Source organism: Syngnathus scovelli, chromosome 16 (assembly GCF_024217435.2).
Source record: "Syngnathus scovelli strain Florida chromosome 16, RoL_Ssco_1.2, whole genome shotgun sequence".
In the NCBI taxonomy this organism is placed as follows: Eukaryota; Metazoa; Chordata; class Actinopteri; order Syngnathiformes; family Syngnathidae; genus Syngnathus; species Syngnathus scovelli.
The window spans coordinates 10,294,968-10,311,848 of record NC_090862.1 but is presented as its reverse complement, the minus strand read 5'-3'; the positions used below and the strand labels follow the sequence as shown (position 1 = coordinate 10,311,848).

The 16,881-nt window shown below is 48.1% G+C and overlaps 2 protein-coding genes and 1 long non-coding RNA gene across 3 annotated transcripts in view; 1 reads left to right on the top strand and 2 right to left on the bottom strand.

The window, feature by feature from the left end:
• Positions 1-4,987, bottom strand: part of ern1 (endoplasmic reticulum to nucleus signaling 1) — a 35,996-nt gene extending 31,009 nt beyond the window's left edge. Inside the window, exons 1-6 of the mRNA XM_049744277.2 lie at positions 4,748-4,987; positions 2,367-2,487; positions 774-807; positions 588-660; positions 416-488; positions 144-266 (exon numbers count right to left, since the gene is read on the bottom strand). Of these exons, the coding sequence (XP_049600234.2) occupies positions 144-266; positions 416-488; positions 588-660; positions 774-807; positions 2,367-2,487; positions 4,748-4,822 (499 nt within the window). The 5' untranslated portion in view covers positions 4,823-4,987. The remainder of the gene's footprint in view (positions 1-143; positions 267-415; positions 489-587; positions 661-773; positions 808-2,366; positions 2,488-4,747) is intronic.
• A 114-nt stretch (positions 4,988-5,101) lies between these two features.
• LOC125983238 (uncharacterized) lies at positions 5,102-6,610 on the top strand. Its single transcript, XR_007486660.2, has 2 exons — positions 5,102-5,815; positions 6,153-6,610. It is a non-coding gene; the product is annotated as an uncharacterized lncRNA (long non-coding RNA).
• Positions 6,611-6,620: 10 nt separating this feature from the next.
• Positions 6,621-16,268, bottom strand: tex2 (testis expressed 2). The gene is made up of 11 exons (XM_049744264.2): positions 14,000-16,268; positions 11,160-12,747; positions 10,876-11,076; positions 10,442-10,778; positions 10,139-10,377; positions 9,586-9,729; positions 9,390-9,489; positions 8,681-8,924; positions 8,302-8,511; positions 8,093-8,213; positions 6,621-7,838 (listed from the first exon to the last, which is right to left on the bottom strand). Exons 2-11 carry the CDS (start codon positions 12,720-12,722, stop codon positions 7,689-7,691), a joined length of 3,309 nt encoding a protein of 1,102 aa, XP_049600221.1. The 5' UTR covers positions 12,723-12,747; positions 14,000-16,268; the 3' UTR covers positions 6,621-7,688.
• Between the last annotated feature and the right edge of the window lie 613 nt (positions 16,269-16,881).

Genomic DNA, 16,881 nt, shown 5'->3' with positions numbered 1-16,881 from the left:
AATACCCTGAAGGCTGCGCGTCCAAAAACGTTTGAGGAGAAAAATAAGTGAAAGGAGCTCCAAGACTTCAAAGTGGATTCAGTGGATTCGACTCGCCGCACAAATGACGACGCGTTAACTGGGATGCCTTTCGTTTTGCTTACCCGTGCGTCCCAGATAGAGTAGAGAGGAGGATGGACACGGCATGTCGGCAAAGGATGACGTCAGTGTCTGCTGCTTCTCACCAGTCAACAGGTCCACCACATGCCACAAGTCCTGCTTCTTACCTACACGCACACACGCACATCACAGTCAGTATTCAGCGATCACTTGGTGCAGGGCGGAAGGCTGTAAGCTTCCTTGCATCTGAGTTCTCATCCTCTTTTATCTGCTGCACTTTGCAAACTGACATCACAGAGTCCGGGATGGGCCTTACCCATGTAAAGGATTCCATCAGAAGTGCGGCAGGGAGACGCTTGCACCAACTCCGGAATGGTGAATGGTAATTTCTGTTTAAGAACGACAAATACACATGAGCCAATGGGAACATCCTATTATTGGATGCGAACTTATGAGAGCGAGACAAGATTCAAGTCATCTGCTCTTACTGTGAGTCCTTCATTGTTCTTTCCACCCAGAGAATACAGGCTGCCGTCATTGGGGTCGGGCAGAAAGGCCGGCCTGGAAGTTACACGGAAGAAAAACAAGGGCGCCTTTAATGTCGCACCGACAGCAAGCAATTGAAGGGTCAGTGAAAATGCTGGAAATACGTGAAAGCACTAAAAGCAACGTACTCTGCAACATGGGTGGGGACCTGAAGAACTGGATCTGGAAGGACAAAAAGTTGACATTGAAGAGTGACCGATGCGTCAATCAGCACAACAGATGGTGACCAGAAATTATTCATCCCAATGGCAAATGTTGTTTTGAAATTCTGAGAAATCGGTCTACCAGCATGAAATTGTTTTTGTATACCGTATTTTCCAGACTATAAGTCGCAGTTTTTTTCATAGCTTGGCCGGGGGTGCGACTTATACTTAGGAGCGACTTGTGTGTGAAATTATTAACACATTATTATATAATTTACTTGTTATTGTCACACTACACCGCATGAGGGTGCTCTAGGCCTGTGGAATAATTGGAACTACAACTGATGATGAGTTGATGTAAGTCACGTAGAAGAGAAAGCGCTGCATCTTCTGCCTCTGGAGTTAGCGAAGTTGTTTAAAAGTGACACCAAGGATGAAGATTTCAATGGATTCAGTCATTTGGAGTGACACAGATGGTTTGGTAAACTTGTTCACATGTAATTTATGCTATCGTTATCTGAATAACTCTTAATATGTTAAATCAGGCACGTGCTCAGTTTCTTGTTCATGTGTCATGTAATGTTAGCATACCGTACAATTATTCAGCCTGTTGTTGCCTCTATTCTATTTTTATTTCAAATTGCCTTTCAAGATGATGTGTCTGTTCTTGGTGTTGGATTTTATCAAATGAAATTCTCCCAAAAATGGGACTTATACTCCAGTGCAACTTATGCCTTTTTCTTCTTTGTTATTATGCATTTTATGGCTGGAGTGACTTGTACTCCAGAGCGACTTATATAGTCCGGAAAATTTCCACAACATAAGGCGCTTCGGGTTAATTGTCTCGTCCTTGTTATGTTGATCTTCGGCAATGGTCCCGGCTTTCCAAAAACCTTGAACTGTGCCTCATAGACATGTCTCTTTGTCGATGCCATTTTAGAAGGTTCTAATGCCGTTTGCTTTGCACAAAGCAATAGTATTTATTTATCAATGGCGGCGGAGGTACGTACTCTACGTGTTGCGTACAACTTTACGGATTTTGGAATTCGGTTCACACAAAAGGCGCACCTTATTAAAAGGTGCACCTTGGGTTTTTTTTTTTTTTTTTAGATAATTAAAGGCATTTAAGTGCGCCTTATGGTGCGGAAAATACGGTACACTAAAAAATGAATCACTACTCTAAAACTAGCCCCAGTTAAAAGACAAGTAAGAGGAATTATAATCTTGCTGGTGTGAACACACAGGTTGTGGACCAGATGGTGCTGATCCTTTAGACGTGCCCGAAGGAGTCAACAAGCGTGCGTGTGAGAGGGGGGGTGTTAGGGTTAGGGTTGCGGTCACTGCAGAAGGCAACTCTTTTCTGTCTTATCTCTGGGAAGCGCAGAAGACGGCCCTACTGGCTTGCCCGTGTCGACCTTGACAGCAGCCTGCGCTGTATTTGCTCCCCCTGGCCGTTAATCATTACACATTTTTCCACAGTCAAAGCAAGCTCTCAAGTGCGGCCCAACCGCAACGTCTGCAGTCATCTCAGAAAACTTCTCGGGTAGCTATCAGACAATAAAACAAGTCTGCGCTCACCTTCTTTCAGCGTCCATTTGATGGAACCGGATTTCTTGCTCACTGCGTGCAAATTTCCATCCAGAGTGGACACAAAGAGCAAGCTCTCGGGGAGCGAAACCGTGCCGGCGTTGCAAAACACCTGAAAAGATGGCAGGCAAGACAAACAAAAAAAACAAACAGCAACGTCATTACCGAAATGCCTTGTCACGTGCAATTAAGAGCATCAAAGGTTTTTTCATTAAACAACATGCTGATGCTACATTTCTGTGGTGCAAGTGAAACGAGAAGAAAACCAGATAACCTCGCCAGGGGACTCCCCCTCAAATACCTCAGCGACTCATGTTTAGAGCCTACCCAAAAACAAAAATACGTAAAGTTGAAAGGAAGGAGGAAGTTTCTCCGTGCAGCATCCTGAAAAGTTTGATATAGCGCCGTTAGCATAATAGCATGTCATTTTGGAATGCTCTCAGAAAACAAGAGCCAACAACAAATTCCACAAATAAGAGTCCAGTAGCCACGACTCTGCACAATCAGAACCCCCCCTCCTCACATGCGCGCGCGCGCACGCACGCACGCACGCACGCACGCACACACAAATACACACACACACACACACACGTTTTAGCAAGCAAGTTGAAATAACTTGACAATAATGTGATGAGGCCACTGATGTGCAAGTACATCGAGACGCCGTTGCGCTTGAACCCGAGTCGCCTATTCTGCAGCCACGACGCTTTAGGGGACTTTCAGCTGATTTGGAATAAGCAAAATGCAGCTTGGACAACAAAGTTACACTGTTTTGTTTTTGTTGTGCCACCAACATCGGAGCAGCCAAGATGGTCATCTTCTCGCCGCTATTGATGGAAATCTCGAGCTAATCCCCCAGAAGGGTCCTTGGGGTGGGGGTGGATATGATGCAGATTAGCCATCGCTAATTGCTAATAGACTCATCTCAGCATTTAGACACTTTTGATGGGTGGAGTCTGGGGGATTTCAAGTGCCCTTAAGATGAACACAAAGTACCCGCCGCCTCCTCAGCGGTAATGTGCTGTTTGCAGAAAAAAAAAAACTACAACAATGAGGCCAAAGGTGGAGAAAGAAAAAGCAACACTCGTACATGTGCTTTACGGAGGAAATGTCCACTGTTGTCAGCTTTTCCCAATTTTATTCCAGACACCAATGCGAGGCAGATGATGAAACTGCTCATGCGTAACACAACACTGGAGGCATCATTAGCATGCGCAAACATAAAATGATCAAACAATCCGCATTGAGCTCAAGTTTGTCATCATCGAGCCAGCAAATTTCACATCGCCGCCGTGTATTTGTTGAAGCCCATGTCCGCTTATCAGAAGCGCGGCGGTGTTTCGGCCCAGCCTGGGTCATGTCACGTGTTGGACCCCTGCGTGGGCACGCGTAGCCAATCTGCAGCTGTGATAAGATAGCGCAAGAACGCAACTTATTTGTGAGCAAAGTGGCCTGTGTTGGTGCGCTGCGATGGGACCACAAGTCCGCAGAGATCAGGAACAGGCAACAAACATCAAAATACTCTGACTTTCCCTCCAAGCCAGCGGAAAAAGGTGCCGGGCTACTACCCGTTGGGTCACTTAGCAACCAGCAGCAAATAAGCGCAAGCTATCGTTGTCCCTTCGCAGTACGGTGTGTAACTAGCTTTGCCATTTGCAATGAAGCAAAAACGGATGGTTTTTGGAATGTGCAATGAATGTACTGGTAAAACAAGTTAATTCCACACAGACGTGCGATTCCGGCGTGCTCCACAAATGTTGCCATCAACAGAATTTGGATTTTCATCAATCTGCCTTGTTCAGTGCTCGCCCTTCATAAAATCTGCAAACTAACCAATAATTACCAGTGCCAGCCCAAGTTCACTGCAATAAACTCGAAATCTACTTCCTCTGCTGTGATGCAATCCATCCATCCCATGCATCTCTGGTCATCTGTAACACCCACCTACGGCAAGTTAGCAAGTTGCATACTGCATTCTCCATCGACCATCATACACGCTCTGCCTCCTGTGGTGAAAATTACACCGGCTTTTCACATCACAGCTGGATTGATGTTTATTGGGCTGAGTAGAGGATGTGCAACACGATTGAATCAACAGATACGATAACAAAAACACATGCTGCTCTTACGACACATCAGTCACAAGAGTATCAACCGCCTTAGCATACTACAGCCCTATCAACATCTGACCAAAATTGCCACTCCGTAAACAAATTCGACGTCATCAATTACGCCATTTTACGTTTATACGTCAGCTTCTGTGAAGCAGGCTCACCATATTTTGGGCCCAAGCTAATAGTAGCCAGTGCCGTTAATCACCTGGAAGAATTAGTTTTTCACTTGCGTTATGTCAAACGTGTGCTAGTTGATACCTTGAGTGGCAGAGCGGCATAGTAGAGCAACATGCACCAGAGCAGGGCCCGGCTGCTCGCTGTCCAGTCCATCATTTGGGGTCTGAAAAACGAAAAGAGACGACTGGTCTTTGACGTCCGTTCACTCCATACAAGACGTCATTTGGCTGCCTACGCGAATGTTGTGAAAGGTTTGATCGAGAGTCGAAAACAGCATTGTGGCAGCGCTCCGGCCATACCAGTTAGCTTTTTCGCTTCCTGAAATGAAACCTGGGAGGGGGTGGGACTTTGGGGAAGACGTGACACAGGAATGGAGGAGGGGCCGTCCCGAGGGGCGGTGTCGGCAAATAAGAGACGAGAACAGGCGCCGGAAATGGCTCAGATCAGTTCCGGGACCAGGCTACTACCCAACATGTTTTCACCACCGAGACGGATTCTCGTCGGAGGAGCGGGCTTCGTGCCCGAAAAAATCTTAATTTATTTTTTATTTACAAATTTCATTGCAAGATGACGCTTTGATGGCAAAGCTCTCAATTTACCGGTCGATTTACGCTCCTACCCTCACCTATGGTCACGAGCTATGGGTCGTGACCGAAAGAACGAGATCCCGGATACAAGCGGCCGAAATGATACAAGCGGCCGAAATGAAGTCTCTTCATCCGGGAGAGACTTGGAGTAGAGTCGCTACTCCTCCACGTTGAGAGGAGCCAGATGAGGTGGCTCGGGCATCTTATCAGGATGCCTCCTGGACGCCTCCCTGGGGAGGTGTTCCGGGCATGTCCCACCGGTAGGAGACCCCGGGGACGACCCAGGTTGCGCTGGAGAGACTATGTCTCTCAGCTGGCCTGGGAACGCCTTGGGATCCCCCGGGATGAGCTGGATGAAGTGGCTGGGGAGAGGGAAGTCTGGGAGTCCCTCCTAAAGCTGCTGCCCCCGCGACCCGACCCCGGATAAGCGGAACAAGATGGATGGATGGATGGATGGATGGATGGATGACGCTTTGATTGTCACTTTTTATAGTTTCATGAAACGTTCATTGTTCACGGTGCGTCATCATCAGCACCACTGGGCCGCATCACAAATGTTATGGTAAGCAATTTGATTCAATCCGGACTAATGGAGAATTAAAAGAGGTGGTTTAGTTTGACCCTTTTCTTTTCTCACACAAGTGAATGCTAAGCCATGGTAAAATAGTTGTCACGTAGCAGGCGGACACGTGGCTAGCAAACGCATGGTGCACCACAGAGGCCTTTACTATGTAAGAATGTGTTTCTAAGAAGTTGGCGCTGTTCATAATGATTCAAATGCGTAAGACTTTTTGATGTACAATGAAGTTAACTTAAAATCTGATCCAGCGCCATATAATATTGTATGCCAGGTTTGTCTCTGTTTGACTTATTTAATACATTTCTATTTTATCACGCAGGGCGTCTCACCCCCCACGACAGCCTGAACTGAACTAGATCCACTTGGCTTAAAGAGTGTGCTCCATATTCAAATAAAGCACATTTTCCTCTTAAGAACGAGTTTCATTTAATGTCTTGTTTTACATAATGAATAATGCACTATACGTGAATCCTGGTTGACATATTTGATGGTCATACAGGTTTAAAAGAAATGGTGCAAGAACAAAAATCACAAGTCCTGTTATAACTGGAGTTTCTTGGCAACTTTCCCAAGTTTCTCTTTTAAAGCAAGACACAGTTGTAGTGTAATTGTCACAAGTGAGAGGCGGTTACTTTTACAATCACTTGGCAGTTGATTTTTTATTTTTTAAACTGGAAATGCTAGGATAACCAGAAATGCTTGATGCTGAACAACTAGGTGTCTGTTCTGAGTATTTTCCCAGGTTATGTGAAGTCCTAATAAAATGATGAATATTAATCCTCGTTGATTCATTCATATCAAATTATGACCCCCGTTTATTAGCTTTGTTTTTTTTAATCGATACACAATGACCTGAACTGTAACATTCTGACATCACTGAACACAACAGCAATGTTTCTTCACAGTGCAAATGAACATCAAAACTTGTGGAAACAATTTGTACAACAATGGCACATTTTTTTAAGCGTGGCTGCAAATGGTGCACTGTGGAGGAATGTTTGCTTATTTTAAAGGCACTTTCTGCCTCGTAGTGACACTGAAACCGTCACCTGTAAAGCAACTAAATGTTGGCAGATCTGCACACAATACAGAAAAATGTTTTTTGAATGGCAAAAGATGCACTTGTTGGCTTGATGTCTGTCTTGACACGATTGAAACAATATAGCTGAAATCCAGAAAACAGACCCCAAAAGGTCAGTATTTTAATCCTGTTGAGCTGGCAAAATATATATAAATATTCCCCCTGCAGATGACTGTCAGTCAGTGAAATGTACGGATTTGAAAGCAAGAGTACTCGACTGCAGACGTTGGCCACTAATGACCCTTCGACCCGGACTGCAAGAATGCTTTGGCAATAAAAACACATGACTAACTTTTGAATGAAAAGTGTTGCTAAGAAGCACATTGTCAAGTGAACGAGCGACTCATGAATACATTCATTGGATTTCGGCAACGCGTTTGGCTGCTGCGTCTGCTCGTACTGTACAATTCAATCCATACAAGCACCGCCTCCTTTCTCAAGTACTTCTCCCGCAAGAAACAAGGTTTCGTTCATTGAGCTGTTTAGAAACTCATGCGAGGCACACACAGCAAAGATGGCCGGAAGAGTCTCCATAGGAAATTCGCCCATGGGGGATAATTATTGACTCATCCTTCGTGCCAATGTCAATCAGGTTGACAAACTTTTCGCAAGGCGTTGGAAAGGTCACTAAATATGCAGCGTACAACTCAAGTTTAGTGTAACCGTAACTCACAGATTGAAATGCTTCTTATTGTTCAATCAAACGGCTCCTTCTCAAAATGCCACAACATCCAGTTGCCACGGTGACAAAAAACAGCAGTCCAGACGTCGCCTTCACATATGGCAGACCTCGGACTCTTCGGGTTCTGGGCCCCTCAAGGCATCGTGTGACTCGCTCATCGAGCTGGCATTGGAACGTGTGTCCATGGCAGAGTGCATGATGGGTAGCCACAAGTCATCCATGTTTGGCATGACAAATATTTTCTGTCGGGAGGACAAAACATATTTTGACTTTCGGGGTATCACAGGGTAGCACCAGCCCTACTGAATTTATGACATCGGCTATCGTTGATTTGAAGTGCGTGTTTGGCATGCAGCCAAAAATTACTTGCATGGCCGTTTTACAATTTCTAACCTGCATCTTCAAATTGCATGCAATATGCTCTGCTCTCAAGGTTGCCACATTCATATGCATCTTGAAATTGGACAGCAGTGTGCAGAACAACCAGTGCAAGTACCTGAAACTCCTGGTCCAGTTTCTTCTCGATCCATTCGGTCACATGGACAAGAGTGACCTCCCTCTCTCCGAGTTTGGGCCGTGCTTTGAGCTCCAGGTGAGGTGGACTGCGGAAGCCGTACCTGAGCACCCAGAAGTACACCTTAATGGGACGCGTTATCCAGCAGAGGGCACTAGTGCTATCCCCTCAAGCATAAAAGGTCAACTTACCATATCCTGTCGGTAGGAGGTGGCGGTATGTTGACGGCAAGCGTGCCTCGACACTCCTGCACCTCCACGGTGAGCAGCAGCGGTGTGTTGGCCACCTCCTCCATCTTCTTCTTGATGAACTCCGTCTCTGTAGCCTTCTGGAAGTACTTGGACTTGGCGATCTTATCCACAAAGCGCATGATCTTGCTGGGCCTGTGGCCTCCCACGTAGCTGAGCGGAGAGCGAGTCACGCTGATTATTTCTTAATGACAAGTTGCTAAGGCCCCATGATGGGAAGGCGCGGCTGGGTGCTCCAGTAATTCAGCGCTAGGTCAGAAGGTGGGAACATTCGCTTCCAACCAACACGTTCGTATGGCTTTTCAGATATTGCTCTGCTCACCTTTCACCTCCGGGGAAAACGGCTTTGTCACTGAAAAGTTCCGCAGGATCCTCCTCATCGGAGGAGCCGGCGCTGGATGACTCCTCGTCGCTGTCCGCCAGACAGTAAGTGCGTGGCCTTGACCACTCCTTGCTGTGCTCGCCGAGGCCCTCTCCCTCCTTGCCCAGACGGGCGAGGTTCATCTTGGTCTCCAGAGTCATGAGGAAGGAGCCCATGTAGGAGACCTCCAGATCGAACCACAAACCTGGAGGGACAAGCCAGACAAGAAGAAAGTTTTTGACCTACGTGGCTGTGGTTGCCATGGCGATAAAACCATTGCTGTTAGCGGCAAGCCATTTCATCCCTTGCCATAAGAGTACTTTTATCCTGTCATCGTAGATGAAAAGGTCAGGCCTCGGGCAGCTACTCTTCCTAGCTGGGTGAACTTCCTGTAGTAATATCTGAGCTCTCAGTGAATAGCCCAAGACCGTAAGTAACTAAAAACAGATGTGTCATTTCAACGAGTTGGCATAAAATGACGGAAAAGCACTTTTTGTGGGACATGAGCTTGTTTGTTTGTTTGTTTGTTTGTTTGTTTGTTTGTTTGTTTGTTTGTTTGTTTTATTTTTCAGAAAAGTGCAAGTTCAAAATCAACTCAACCTTCGCTCGCCGATGTCATCGCCAAGGGCGAAGGGAGATTTTGGGTGCGAATCCGCGTTCAGGTTCCTACCTTGGTGGTCCACAGAAGGTTTGGAGGCACCAAGAATCTTGGGCATGGAGAAGCCCATATCGAGTTCCGTTAAGGTGAGCTCATTCATAACATACGGCAGCTGGAAGGAAAAAAAAACCCAAAAGGGTCTTTCAGTGCATTGGTACTTGAAGCGCACTTGAGTTGGAGTTGAGATCAATTTAAGGGGAGCACCCACCCGGATCTTACTGAGCTTCATTTGAATCTTTTTGGAGACGACATTGGCCCAGTGCTTCTCTCCTAGGAAGTCCCAGAATATTCTCCCCAAAAAAGCATTGACCCAGGCTTCTGGTTCAGCCGACTCATGTGAACTCCTGGGCCTCTGAGGAGAAAACGGTTAGATGGAACAAAAATGAAATTAAAAAATACAACGATGTTCAATTTCCTATTTTGCCGAGCGCACTCTATTGCTTTAAAACGGAGCAGAAGCTCTTTCTCAGGTTTGGCAGAGGGTGTTTTTCCACATCAAACAATATTTTGCAGCGCTACATTCCAAATATAGAGGCTCATTTTCTAGATTTTCCAAAAGAGAAGTGAAATGAATCAATTACAACTCATCAAGAAGCAGAACCATCTGCAGCAGAACCTCCAAAGTTCAACCGTCTGTTCCGCCAACTTCCAAGCTGATTGAATTTCACAAATGCTCCCAGTGCAAATAATCGCAAAAATGTGCCGCACGGTGATGTCAAAGCACTAGTTTCATCTAAATGATGTTTCACCACATTCCTTACCTTTTTGGTGCTCGAGGGGCTCCCGTCGGGGCTGCGTCCGCCAGGACTTTCAGCGGCAGCTGGGCTTGCGGGCCGGGGGCTGACGTACTTGGCCATGTACACGTCATAGTCCAAGAGCGTCCTCTGCCTCGAGGAGCTCTCCCGGCGGCGAGGCTGAGGGTGGCACGGCTCGTCGGAGCTTCCTCGGCCGTTGGCCTCCTGACTACCCACACACTGGTTGCTGTGGCAGGGCTGTGAGGCTAAAACAAAAAAAATGGACATTGTGGCATTTAGGGCGAAGATTTTGGTGCATCGCACACTGACCACTCTTGGGCAGACGGCCGCCTCGGCCATCAGACTTCATCTGGGACGCGAGCAGAAATCTCCGGAACCACTCCTCTTTTTCCCGCCCGGTCCTCCCAAACAGGTAGATTGTCAGATCCCCTCCTCCCGGCGTCGGCTTCTTCAGCTCATCCGCAGACGTGTCGGCTTTTTCAACCTTGTTGCCCCCTTGCTCCGCCTTCTCGTCCAGCGTTGTGGGCTTCCCATCCTCTTGGGTCTTCTTGGACATGAAGTCCTGCTGCTTGGCCACCTCAATGCAAACGGGGTACTTCTTGTTCCAAACTCGTTTTCTTGCTAGGCTTTGTGGCATCAGGTAGATCTTTGGAGGAGGGGACATAGTTGAGAAGGTCAGGGCTGAAAGCGGCGTACGTACATGGGCACACTCGCGACTTTGGCTTTGGGCAAGTTTAGCGCACCTTGCTGTCGGTCAGGTCGTAGATCTTCTGGCTGACGTAGGTGACGTCAGGCTTAGGCTCGTTGTGAGCGGTGCGGCGGGAGATGTTCCGGTTTGGTTTTGACAGTCGCAGAATGGAACCTTCCAGGCGTACGAAGACTGAGTGCGTCAGGGTGGCGTGGTACATCTCCGGGTCATAGCTGTGGCTCTCGTTCATCCAGCCCTGAGATGCGACGGCCGTGCAGAAGGGAAGACAAAAGAGGGTTGAGTGCAACTGGCTGAGCAGCAAAGATGCAGATGTCTCACCTTGAAAATGCCCGGTTCTTGGATATCGAGCCGGGCCGCGTTCCAAGGTTCTGTCCTGCGTCTTTGCTTCCCCCTTGCCAAGTGGGAGCGCCGCGGAGCTGACAGCCAAAGGACCAGAATGGCCAAGGTCAATCCCGCCAACGTGCCGTGGAGCACGGCGCATACGTACGGCGGGAGCGGAAGGACCAAGTACCCGTACACCAACTGGGTCAGGCAGACCAGGCCCATCCAAGGCACAGTCGCCGCTTCCTCCTCCTCTTCTTCCTCCATCTCCATTTCGCCAGCGCTTCCGCGGGATCCGGGGCGATCCCCGTCCGGGGTCTCCGTGTCAGTGCACAAGTCAAAGTCTTCGCTGTAAAGCTCACAAAAATCCTCGTCTTCCTGACGGGCCGCCAGGGCCGACATGGAGCAGCGACCCAGATTGAGCGATGGAGAGCTGGCCAAGGCGGATGCAGAGGTCTGGCTGAGAGGAAAGGAGAGGACGACACAATCGGGTCCGTGCCCGGTGGGCGTTTCTTCATCTTCCTGGCCCTCTGCTCCCTCCTCCTCCTTGATGCTGCTGCCATAACCTTCCGAGTGTCCGTTGACCGCCACAATGCCGCTTAGCTCTGACGCACTGGATGACAGCAACCTGGCTCGATGGGGGCCGACCGTGGCCGATTCCTCGCCCATGATCTTACTAAAAAGCTGCAGGGGGTCTGACATCACCTCGGAGAGACGCCGCCTTGTATCCTCGATCTTGGCTTCTACTTCTTGAACCTTGAAGAAGGACCTGCCATCCGGCGATACGGTGGGAGATGAGGGGGCCGTTTTAGAGTCTCCGCCCACCTGGGTGGCCACGACAGGGGCGGTGGACAAGCGAGGCTGGGAGAACTGTTTGAAGAGTTGCATGTTGCGAGGAGGTGGCCGCTGCGACGGCTGCGCTTGTTGCTGGTGGAGGGCAGGATGAAGAACATGGTGACCGGAGTCTTCCTGCTGCTCAACCTTTGATGTCTCTGTGGAGAGGGACTTGACAAAAGATTTCATCAAGTGTCTGTGGCGGGCGTGCGACGGCGCGACAGCAGCTTCGCGGGCCTCCGCCTCGTTGGATATGGACCCGACCAGGCTGAGGAAAGGTCGGGAGGATGACAGCCCGGATGACTTGCAAGGGGAAGAGGAGCTGGACCTCGTGGCCGGGAGGTTGGCAAAGGGATGTTCGGAAGGCCAAGAGGAGCTGGTGGGAGGAGTGCAACTCACTTGAGGGTTGCTCAAGGTGGACATGATTGTCATGGCTGAAGAGCCGACATTCGCGTGAGCGCTGGCCGTCGTGCTCTCCGATTCAGAAACCAAGTCCTCTTTTGACCTGCAAACCTCCAGAGCTCCCGAAGCATTCAGCTCTGACTTCCCTCCATAAAGCTCTTCTTCCTCATCGTCCTCCTCCTTGCCCAGAGCGGAGAAGTGGATGGTAATGGTGTCACGCGAGAGGGAGCGCTGGACCTGCAGTTTGGGTGCGGGCGCGTGCCGAGAGGGTGGCGTATCGGCACGTTTGCTAGCTCCCCTTCCGTTGCCGCCGTGATGGCTCATTGCCACCCAGAGCGCGGCTAAAGGCCTGGAGGGCAACGACACGAGCATTCAACAACATGAAAACACTCAAACTCACTGTTGCACAGCAGAGTACATTTAATTGTCATGACCCTTTCAACGGAAATGCAAGCACGCTTCGACGTGCTTAAATTTCAATTAATTATTTTGAAAATTATTAAAACAAACAAGAAAAAAGATTTTGTCACATTTGTTTGGAATATTAATTAATAAATTATATTTACAAAATCAAACATCCCTAAAATGATGTCATTTTACAAAATCCCAACTCTCATGACTCGTCCCCGGTTATTTTGTTATGTGTATGTTGTCATGGTTTCTGTTAATGTCTCTGTGTACTCGCCCCTCCCCTCCTGTGTCTGCCCATGAGCAGTGTGATCACCCTCACCTGCCTCTCGTTACTTGTCTTGTATTTAAGTCCTGTCTGCCCCTCACTACCCTGTCAGATCGTTCTTGTTTCTTGTCTCACGTCTTTGCCTGTCTGTTCTGTTTCTGTTAGCCAGCCCTTTCGGTCAGTCAGTCCAGTTATTGTTTTATTAGGTCGTTATGTTAGTTTGTCCGTCTGTCGGTTCCACTTCATCCTCCACTCCAACTCCCCTTTTCCTTCAGTAAACCCCGGTCCAAACAGTATTTGGTCGCCCTGGCTCCACTCATTTCCTGACAAACTGTACATTCAGCTGCGATGATGGGAGGTGACATTCTCCGTGCCTTAACTACTAAAGGCCGATAATACAAAAAAAAAAAAAACTCAACCTTTTAAAATTCACGTCTGTCAACAAACATAAATAGATGGCAAGCAGTAAATGTGACAGTTGCAATGCCAACAGCGATATTATTACTATTATTGTGCTCGGTCTTATCCTCGCAGCCTCTTTTTTGTAGGTAAGCATTTAAACAATCTAAAACCCCAATCAATTAACAGGAATTCTCAAAAGAAGAGCCAAAATGCGCTGTTGTTGCATCACAGTTGGCTTGACGGGATCTACAATGCGAGTGGGAAAAGGTCCCACACCGCTTTACGCATTCACGTGACGTTATTTGCCATAAACACGCTCTTAAAGAGACACGACTTCATTTTTGCCTCACAGTATGCTATAGCATCATCGGGGCAAGCTTTATTTATGGCGATTGCGAGGAAGAGTCGGGCTGTTAACCCGTTAACAACTTCGGGGCCTACAGCGACAAAATAATCCGGTTCATTGTCAAATCCAACCGCTGCAAATTTAATCCATCCATAATGTAAATAACTTCAGTCTCACCCTGGCTACTGCATCCTCATCTCGGGGATGTCCAGGCCACAGCGTAGCATCCAAAACTGAATTTGAATATCTGCGTAATCCGATCTGGTTCCGGACGTGATGAGCCCTATGCACCATGGACACCCCCCACCCCCAACACACAATAGAGATGGCTGGTTGCGGGGGTTTCCGAGCGGCCCAATTTGCTACGCGGCACGTCTCTCTGGCGCTATACGCGTTCTAGGTTGGGTTGGGCTGGGCTGAGTTTGTTTTGGTGAATGGGAGTCGGTCAGCGCCACACCCCCTCGTCAACGGTGACATTGCATTTGCGTCCCCTCCCTCCGTGGACGCGGGTTCGTCATGATGGATTACTGCAGGAGGACGCGCGGCTGCTGCACGACGAGGAGGCGAGCTGCGTCATGGCACCGCAGGAGCGCGCTTCCCCATCCGCAAATTCAGCTCCGTCACGCCTGAACATGGACTACAGTTTAAAAAAAAATAAAATTCAATCAATTCTTTGCAACGCGATTAGACGGGCAAACGGCAGAAAATGTTGTCAAAATGCGTCATATCTGGGTCAGATTTGAGCCAACGAATTGCAGGCGCACATAGTACTTGTTCGTCGGGACATAATGTTACCTAGCGGTCAGATTTAGCATGTCAGCATGAGAGTCAACGCAAGTCAATAAAACGTTCAGTTATCACCAGCACCACCTTCTGGCGAGAAAATGTACAGTACCATGGAGCTCGTCGGGTCTTCTGACCAGACTTTTGTAAATTGTCTAATAATAAGAAAGAAAGAGGAACGTGTTGCAGTGATTATGACTTCACACAGGCACACTTTGTCCTGGTGTGAGGTTCTTGTTGCTCCCTCTAGCTTTGCAAAGTGATCCCACATGATGAATCACATGAGGCCCCCTGCTGTTCAACTCTTGAGGCAGGCATGCAAGCAGTTCATCTCCCTTCTGATGTGCTGATGCTAATGAGCTTTTTCTTTACGAAAGACGACGGTGCGGGTGGTGGTGGTGGAGCAGCAAAATATTGCAGCCAGCCCAGCCGCCTCCTTTAACAGTACATGCACATGAATGCGTGTTGTTTGAACTTCGCCAGAGAAGCGTTCAAAGTGAGGTTCCCCCTCGTCTTTGCGTCTCTTTCCGGGGGTGCGCAGCCATACTCACGAGCGCACCCGATCAGGTTGAGAGATGGGGATTATGATATGCAAATGAGGCTTTGTTATCGAGGTGCAGACATTCGTCGCGCGGAGCAGATGTAGCACGAAAAAGTGCTGCCCCTTCTTCACTTCGTCCACCTAGCCATTTTTATTTATTTATTATTTACAATACGTGCCTCCTGCCTAGAACATGTTGACCTACAGAAGCCATCTACACACTCAATTTTTTTATTTAAATCAAATCAAAACAAAACAAAACAAAACAAAACAAAACAAAACAAAACAAAGAAAGTCCGGAATTATTGAAAACAGATTGCACTGCTTTCAAACTGGCGTCATCTGGTGGCGTTAAGGAAGTACAGCGGCACCTTGATATTAGGACTCACATGGTTCATTAGGAAAGGCTCCTCCTGGGGCCCAAGTGGGATTACGTTGCAGATTTAAAGTTCCCATGGAAGGGGCCTTTGGTGGCTTTCAGGTTTGGGCCATAGAGGAGCTCTTTATGAGTTTGGGCTCTGTGTGAATGGACCCAGCCAACTCCCAGCATGCTAGCCCTACATATTGGAGGGACACAGAGAAGCTATTCAAGTTTGCCAGACATAGGCTCCCACCACCTCCTTGAGTTCTCATCTTTGTTATTCTCTCTTTAAGCTTTGCTGGTGGAGAAAAAGACAATCAAAATTATTTGTCTGCCATCATTTTGCACTTTCCTGCCCCTACATGGTCAATTTGGTATTGAAGAATCTTTCCAAAGTGCCCTTTCAAAATCAATCTGATGAGTCTCTCTGCTTTTCCTCACATTTTAAGCAAAACTTAAACTGTCAGTGTGTTTCACAGATTTTCATATTCTTTATCGTCTGTGAAGAATCACTCATTCATACAGCTTAATGAGTCACTTACAGGAGTTGTGAAAGGCTTACATTTTATTCCATTATGTTACAATTTTATAAAGTACAAAAACAGCACTACCCCCCCCCCACTGATCTTTCTTGCACTATGCACCTGAATAAATAGCTACAAAATTTTTCAATGTATAATTGAGCAAAGACTCCTCAGCATCACTCCACAAATGCCACCCTTCCCATGCGCTTTAATGCCTCCTATCTCCACCTTTCTCCCCCTCATCACCCCATCAATCTTTGTCCCCCGTTGGCCCCCCCCACGGCCAAATCCCTTTGAGCAGCAACGACACAATGCATAAATACATCAATCTGCCGTCTGGCTATGTAATGTGTCAGATGGGTTGCGGTGGCCGAGGGCATGCTGACACGTAGGCGGCAACGACCTCTCTCGTGTGTCAGCGCATTACAGACGCACAACAAGGCCTGCTTCCAGAACATGGGGGGGGGGGGGGGGGCAAAAATTGGCAGTCAACCTGGGGGTGGTGGTGCCAGACTGGCTCTTACGCTCTGAAGCCGTGCCGCCGACCTGTTGGCGGTTGTAGCCCTCAGGTCAAAGGGCAAAGAGGCTGTTAAAGCGTCAGCTGACCTCTTTTGGTTACCAGGCACACTCATGTACACACACACACACACACACACACACACACACACACACACACACACACACACACACACACACACACACACACACACACACACACACACACACACACACACACACACACACACACACACACACATACACACGCACGCACACACACGCGCGCGGACACTCACGTACGCACACACACACGCACACACACACGCACACACTTGATTTAAGGTTGTATAAA

Bases quoted from the DNA above. Each gene is read 5' to 3' on its own strand.
- tex2 (XM_049744264.2), bottom strand. From the start codon at position 12,722: ATGAGCCATCACGGCGGCAACGGAAGGGGAGCTAGCAAACGTGCCGAT. The intron at 9,730-10,138 runs GTAAGGAATGTG...TTTTCTCCTCAG, and splicing joins GCCCCTCGAGCACCAAAAAG to AGGCCCAGGAGTTCACATGA. The intron at 8,925-9,389 runs GTAGGAACCTGA...TTGTCCCTCCAG, and splicing joins ACCTTCTGTGGACCACCAAG to GTTTGTGGTTCGATCTGGAG.